The sequence below is a fragment of the Pelodiscus sinensis genome, chromosome Z (assembly GCF_052426305.1).
Source record: "Pelodiscus sinensis isolate ZL-2025 chromosome Z, ASM5242630v1, whole genome shotgun sequence".
Lineage (NCBI taxonomy): Eukaryota > Metazoa > Chordata > Testudines > Trionychidae > Pelodiscus > Pelodiscus sinensis.
The window spans coordinates 12508383-12515100 of NC_143085.1; the positions used below are offsets into that span (position 1 = coordinate 12508383).

At 64.5% G+C, this 6718-nt stretch overlaps 1 protein-coding gene across 1 annotated transcript; it reads right to left on the reverse strand.

The window, feature by feature from the left end:
- Positions 1 to 855: 855 nt before the first annotated feature.
- LOC149520670 (uncharacterized) lies at positions 856 to 5029 on the reverse strand. Its single transcript, XM_089775318.1, has 8 exons — positions 4532 to 5029; positions 4138 to 4241; positions 3703 to 3825; positions 3083 to 3150; positions 2577 to 2682; positions 2209 to 2304; positions 1694 to 2045; positions 856 to 866 (listed from the first exon to the last, which is right to left on the reverse strand). Exons 1-8 carry the CDS (start codon positions 4956 to 4958, stop codon positions 856 to 858), a joined length of 1287 nt encoding a protein of 428 aa, XP_089631444.1. The 5' UTR covers positions 4959 to 5029.
- Positions 5030 to 6718: the final 1689 nt, after the last annotated feature.

Sequence of the window (6718 nt, forward strand, 5' to 3'; positions counted from 1 at the left end):
AAAATTATTGACAAAGCCTGATCCAAATGTTTTTTGAAATGTTCTTTAATCCGAATTTAAATACATTCTATACAATTGGGAGGGTTGGGGGGAGGGGGACGCAGCTGCTGGCTCCTCAGCTCCTTGTGCTCTCACTGGCTGTCTTCCTGCTGCAAGGGAAGCAGAATCCGTCACATTCATCCCTGGGGACTCAGGGGTACTGGGCCCCCCCAGCATTTCCACCCTCCTCCCCCCTGCGCTGAGACTTGTTCTGCTCTCTGGTCACCCCCGTCAGGCCCGCAGGGTGAGCTTCTGACCCACCCAGCAGGGACGTGGGGTGGGGGCAGCATGAGGAAAGGGGCGGGGGACTCCCTGAGGGGATGGGAAGGAGACCCTGGCCCTGCCCCACTCTCCTGCATCTGCTCCGGCCGCTCACCATGTATCCCAGGAGCTGATGGGCCTGCCCATGCAGGGCGTGGGCCAGGACCAGCCCGGCCTGGCTGGGGCGCCTCAGGGGGGAGCGGGCAGCGAGCAGAGCCTTGTCTAAAAAGCAGTTCTCCTGCTCTGGGGTGAAGAGCTGCCCAAAGACCTGAAATCAAGAGCACGGGAGGTTTCAGCTGACGGCCCAGAGCCCGGCCCCAACTCCTGGGGCTAAAACAGCTTCCTCCTTCTGCAAACTCCCTTCCAGACCCTGCACCCAGACGCTCTCCTCACCCTGCACCCTAACCCCTGCCCCAGGTCACACCTTCCTCCTGCCCCCAAGACCCTCCCAGACCTCACCCCCTCCGCACAACAGAGCAGCCCTAGGCCACTGGCCAACATCTTGGAGCGACCTCCATCAAAAAGTGTTGCCCCCCCCCCACCCTGCTTCCCCTTTTATGGGAGATCTGGGGCAAGGTGCGGCGCTGCCCCTAGGAAGCGCCGCCCCTTTGAAACGCCAGGACAGCGTCACAAAGGGGCAGCGCCGCCCTGTCCACGGCTCGAATAGTCGAGGGAAAATGCATCGACCATTCGATCAGCGACTCCCCGCTTCCCACCCCACATCCTACCCGCACGAGGGCCCCAGCCAGCCCCACTCCCGAGCCCTGCCCTGCCCTGGCAGCGCGTCCTTACCTCTCCCACCCTGACGGTGTTGCTATGCGCCAGGACCCATCTCTCCTTATAGTAGTGCCTGCACCACAGGTCCTCTGCCTGGTGGATGTTGAGGCCTGCAAGAGACAAACCAGGGTGATTCTGCTGGCAGGTCTGAGCCCTCCCCCTCCCACGGGTCCCTGCAGGCATCCCTGGGCAAATGGAGGGGCACAGGGGGCAGAAGGGGAACACAGAGGGATGCATCCCCCCTTGGGCCAGTCTGGGGGAAAAGGGCTGGGTCCCCTCCCCCCGCCGCCGGCACCCTCAGGGTGTCCCTGGGGCCCAGGTCCCGGCTGGGTTCCTTACCCCTGTGGTGCAGGAGGAGTCGGTACAGGCTGTGCACCCCCTTCCGGGCCAGCCGGCTGACGACTTCGGATGGGTCCGAAATAAAAAGGCCCAGCTGGGCCACGTGGTGACCCATCCTCGGCCAGTCGGCGGAGTTCTGCGGGGAGAGAAGAGGGGGGGTCCCTCAGCATCCTGGGGCTGCACGTCCCATGCTAACGGCCGCCGAGGCGGTTCTGAGCTCGGGGACGGACAGAGACACCTCCCGGGGCGGGGCGGGGCGGGGCGGGGCGGGGCCGGCCTTGCGAGGAGACAACCCTGAGCAATGGCCCCGACTGACGGGTCACTCCGGGGGTGGAACAAGGGGATCCACTGACGGCCACTCCCCAGTCTGGGGCCCAGGTGCCCCCCGGAAAGGCCCAGGGTCGCCCCTCCCCGGGGAAAGGAGAACGCGGCCCATTCCCGGCCCATTCCCAGCTCTGCCTCCCGGGGACGCTCCCAGCCCCACGCCCTGCAGCCCCAGAGCCCCCGGCTCCGAGGTCACTTACCTCAAACCCCGGGAGGGTGGTGGCGACTCCCAGCAGGGCCGTGGTGCTGCCAAGGGCCCTGGCTCGCTCCTGGGGCAGGCGGGACTCCAGCCACGGGCTCAGGTGCTGGGGGGGAAAGAGGCAGGTCAGGACCCGTAGGGAGGCGCCGGTTCTGGGCAGAGCCTGGGGCTCCTCTCAGACTGTGCCCCCCCCCAGCCACTGACACAGCTCCTCTCTCGGCCCCCCGAGGAAGCAGGGACAATGGCCCCGTCCCCCCCACGGGGCTCACCTCCATGATCAGCTGCAGCCTGGCGGTGTCTGGGGACTCGGCGAGGAGGCTTGCCAGTAGGGCCTGGAGGTCGACGGGAAGGGCCCGGATGAACTGCTGCAAGACAAGGGGGAGCCCTGGGTCAGAGGGGGGTTGGGGAATCCAGGCCACCCGCTGGCCCCGGGGTGCAGCCTTGAGCAGGGTCTGAGCCGCCTCGCAGAGCAGGGAGGAGCCCAGGCTGGGCATGGAAGGGACGGGCCCCCAGGGAGAGCAACGGGAAACCTGGAGGGAAGGATCCAAACCCGCAGCTTCTTCTCTCCCTCTGCCCCCACCCCCACTCCTCTCTGGAGCTCCAGCCCAGCCCGGGAGCAGGGCCCGGAGGGACGTACCTGTGTGTGGATGGGCTCCTGCTGCCAGTCCCCAGACACAGTCTGTCCCACGGCCGCCCTCAGCAGGGGGCTCAGGAGCTGGGCCTGTAGGGGAGGCTGCAAGGTGCTGGCAGGAGAGAGGGGCAGAGACTGTTAATTCAGCAGCAGGGCTGTGTCCAGACTCAGGGGTTTTTTCGGGAAAAGTAGCCTTTTTCCGAAAAAACATCACCTGCGTCTAGACTGCAGCCGCGTTCTTTCGAAATTAAATCGAAAGAACGCGGCTTTTCTTTCCACGGCGGTAAACCTCATTTCACGAGGAAGAACGCCTTCTTTGGAAAGTGCTTCTTTCGAACGAAGGCGTTCTTGAATGTAACTAGGGCTTCTTCGAAAGAGAGCATCCAGACTCACTGGGTGCTCTCTTTCGAAAGAGGCTTGCAGTCTAGACATAGCCCAGGAGACAGAGACTTTCCCACTCCCTGGTCAGGGGATCTGCTCTGGGGGGGAGTCGGCGGGGGGGGGGTCGGTACCTGAGGCTGCAGGCGGCGTTGAGGCAGTCGGCCAAGACCAGTGGGGGGGGGGAGTCCTCCATGATCTCCTGTGAGACCCAAGGAGACAAAGGGGCATGTGAGGCTGGGGCCCCCAAGAGACGCTCACACGGCCAGCGCCCCCACCCAGCAGGATCCAACCCCACTGCCTCCTGCTGGCCTGTAGCCCCCCTGCCTGGCACAGGGCCCCTCCCAGTACCCCCCTCCCAAACCGGGACCAGCTCAATCCTTGTCCCCAGGCCGTCTCCTGCCCCTCACTGCCCTGGTGACCAGCCTCTGAACCTCCTCATCCCTGCTCCCCAGGCGCATCCTCAGCAGCCCGCTCTGCTAACCTTCCAGCTCCCCCCCCATGGCCCGGGGAGACCCCTCCCTGTTCCAAATCCCCCTCCCTGTCCAGCACCCCAGACCTGCCCCATTTCTGTGTCCCTCCCTCCTCCAGCATCCCCACCCACCCTCCCCATGTCCACCTCCCTCTCCCCCTCCAGCACTCCTGGCCCCACCCATCCCATTTCCAGCACCCCCACCCGCCGCCATGGCCCAGGCAGACCCCTGTCCACCCCACGTATCCCCTCCCCTCCTCCCGGCCGCCGCCACTCGCTCACCACGATCCTGGCCATCATGGTGTCCTTGCAGCAGCGCGGCGCCAGGGTGTCCTCGCCCCTTTGGAGGGCGGCGAGGCAGGCGGGGGGGACGGCCAGGAGGAACCGCTGCAGGGCGGCTGGGCTCTGCACCCCAGAGAGAGTCTGTGAGCCTGGGGCCTGCCTGCCCCCCACGGACAGCTGCAGGGCTCAGGCCTCCCAGGAGTGGAGGTGGGAGCTGCCGGTTGTCCAAGCACCCACACTCCCCCCCCAACTGCTGCCTCAGGCTTGTGGGGGCCCAGCTGGTGCATGACAAGAGACCTCAGCTTGGGGGGCCCAGGTCATGCAGGAGAAGGGGCCCCAGGGGGATCCCCAGGGACAAGCCCCTCCCGGAGGGGGGGACGTGCTGGGAAGGGGCCGGACAATCTCGGGTCCCCCCCGTGTGGAGAAGGTTCCTACCGTGTCCCGGGTGTGGAGCTGCTCTTCAATATCATAGATGGCCCCTTCCTCCACCCGGGAGTCCATCCGCTCCTGGCAGAGCTCCGCCGAGGCGCAGGGGGGCTCTGTGCGGGAGGGAAGGGACCAGGGTGACTCCAGCGGCCAGCAGGGGTCACGCGCCCCCATGTCAGGGACCCAGGGCAGGTTGGGCCCCACACGCCCCTCGCAGGGACCCATCCCCCTTCCACCCTCACATCTGCCAACGCCCTCAGCAGAGCCCCCACCAGGAACAAGAGAGCCAAGCAGCAGCTCCCGCCCCCATCCATTGCCCTGGCTGCGGGGCAGACACTGGGGCTGCCCCTCCCCCCCGTGTACTGGGTGAGCCCCTGGGCCCAGCATGTTCACGGCCCCTCACCTGGGTCTGAGCGGCTGCAGGAGGTGGCCCGGCTGCAGCTGGAGGCCCAGGCGCTGCTGCTCACTGAGCTGGACCCACAGCTGCAGGGGCTGGTGCGGAGAGGCTGGGGGCTCCCGGAGACTGGCAGGTCCCCGGGGGCCGGGCAGGGCGATGCCCCCTGGTGGTAATGGGGGCTGGGCTCCTGGGGCAGGTGTTTCTCTCCACAGAGGAGGCCCCAGAGCCACCCTACCCGGCTTCCCCGCTGGGCTGGGTCCCGCCTTCCCAGCCGCCTCTGGAGCCAGGTCCGGAGGGGCCAGGCCGGTGGGCGAGTCGCCCCGAGCTGGTGGGATTCAGCTTCCCCGCCCGCGGGGACGGAGGAGCTGCTTCCCACCGGCCCTGGGGCCATCTTCAGGGCTTTCCGGAACCACAGCCTGATGTGTTTGGCCATGCTGCAAATGAGGGGAGCAAAGGGGAGCTTGGGGCGCAGCCTGCAGAGCGAAATCCAGGGGTTCCAGCTCCCCAGAGCGACTGCCCCCAGCCCCCAAATGGCCCCTTGCTTATCGGCTCGGTCTTGCACAGGCACTTCTGGCCCTTGACCGAGGGCTGGGCCTGCCTGGAACCCAGCCGGCCCCGGGCGGGATCCAAACCCCTGGGGGCTCTTACCTTCTGCAAAACGCTGTCCGGATGTGGAACTCACAGAGGACAAAGCAACTGTGAGCAGGAGACGCACCAGAGCTAAAGCAACCGGGGGTCTCCAAAGTCCCCTGGGCCCGCCCCCCCTTTTCTCAGCCTGAGATGTGGGTTCCTCTGTGAGGTCACCACCTCCCCACCTGCCCTTTGCCTGATCTGCTGAGGGCTGCCCAAAGCCCCTGTGAGGTCACTGCCCCCCCCACCTCACCCTGCCAGGCAAATGTCCTGCCTCTGGCCACCCCTCTGGGAAGTTGGAGCCATTCCTAGGGGTCCCCCCCACTCCCTGACTGGGCATCCTGCAGCCAGCAGCTCCAGTAGCCCCATAGGCTGCTCCCTGCCCTACACTGCAGGCTTCTTGCACAAGAACTGTTTCACACCGGAGTTCTTGCGCAAAAGGTCTCGTGCAAGAGCACCTCCACCCTGCCATGTGCTTTTGCACAAGAGTGTCCATGGCATTGTGAACGCTTTCTTGTGCAAGAAAGCTCTGATGACCATTTTAGCCATAAAAGTGTCTTGCTCAAGAAGCCCCTGGTGCCCGTCCACGCTGCCTTCTTGCACAACAGCTCTTGCACAAAAGGGGCTTATTCCTCGTGGGGAGAGGAATAACTCCTGTGCAAGAAGCCCTCTTTTCCGATGCTTTACTGCAAATTTACTTGCACAAGAATTCACGTGCAGTGTAGACGCGCCACAAGTTTTTGCACAAGAACAGTTGTTCTTGAGCAAAATGCCTGCAGTGCAGACGTGGCCTTGGTGTCACCCAGCACTGGACTTCCTGGCCAGGAGCAAGAGTTAGAGCCTCCCACTCGCCCCGCTGCCTCTCACGGGCTCCCGTCCGGCCCCAGCCCTGGGCTTTGCCCTAGCGCATCCCAGCAAGGCCTCTGGCCTGCACTAGACCCATTGACATGTGGAGAATCCACCACTGCCCTGGGGCGCTTTTGTCTATGGGACTCGGACTCACAGCTGAGCATGGAGCCTGATTTCTCCCAGGACTTGGGCTCTTTCCTGGCCAGGCCCTGGAACTGGTTCCACCTTTGTCTGCCAGGGACCGATACTGTCTCTCCAGGGAGGCCCTGCAGTGCAGGCACCTTCCTTTCCCCCCTCGGGAGCAGTCATTGTTCTGCACCCCACAAAGCAGTGGGGGGCTCCTGGCTGCCCCAGCTCCAATCTCTGAGCTTCTCTCTCAACGGGGGCCAGGCCTGGAGGCTCTAGTCCCCCTGGGTATGTATTTCTACACTACCCTGCTAGTTTGAACTAGCGGGGTAATGTATGCATACCGAACTTGCTAATGAAGCCCGGGATTTGAATTTCCCGGGCTTCATTAGCATAAAGCCGGCGCCGCCATTTTTAAAAGCCGGCTAGTGCGAACCCCGTGCCGCGCGGCTACACGCGGCACGGGCTAGATAGTTCGGACTACGTAGCCATTCCGAACTATCTGTACTCCTCGTTCCACGGCTCGGGGTTCGCACTAGCCGGCTTTTAAAAATGGCGGCGCCGGCTTTATGCTAATGAAGCCCGGGA

Bases quoted from the DNA above. Each gene is read 5' to 3' on its own strand.
- LOC149520670 (XM_089775318.1), bottom strand. From the start codon at position 4,958: ATGGCCAAACACATCAGGCTGTGGTTCCGGAAAGCCCTGAAGATGGCC. The intron at 3,826-4,137 runs GTAGGAACCTTC...TCTGGGGTGCAG, and splicing joins AGCTCCACACCCGGGACACG to AGCCCAGCCGCCCTGCAGCG. The intron at 2,305-2,576 runs GTACGTCCCTCC...CTTGTCTTGCAG, and splicing joins AGGAGCCCATCCACACACAG to CAGTTCATCCGGGCCCTTCC.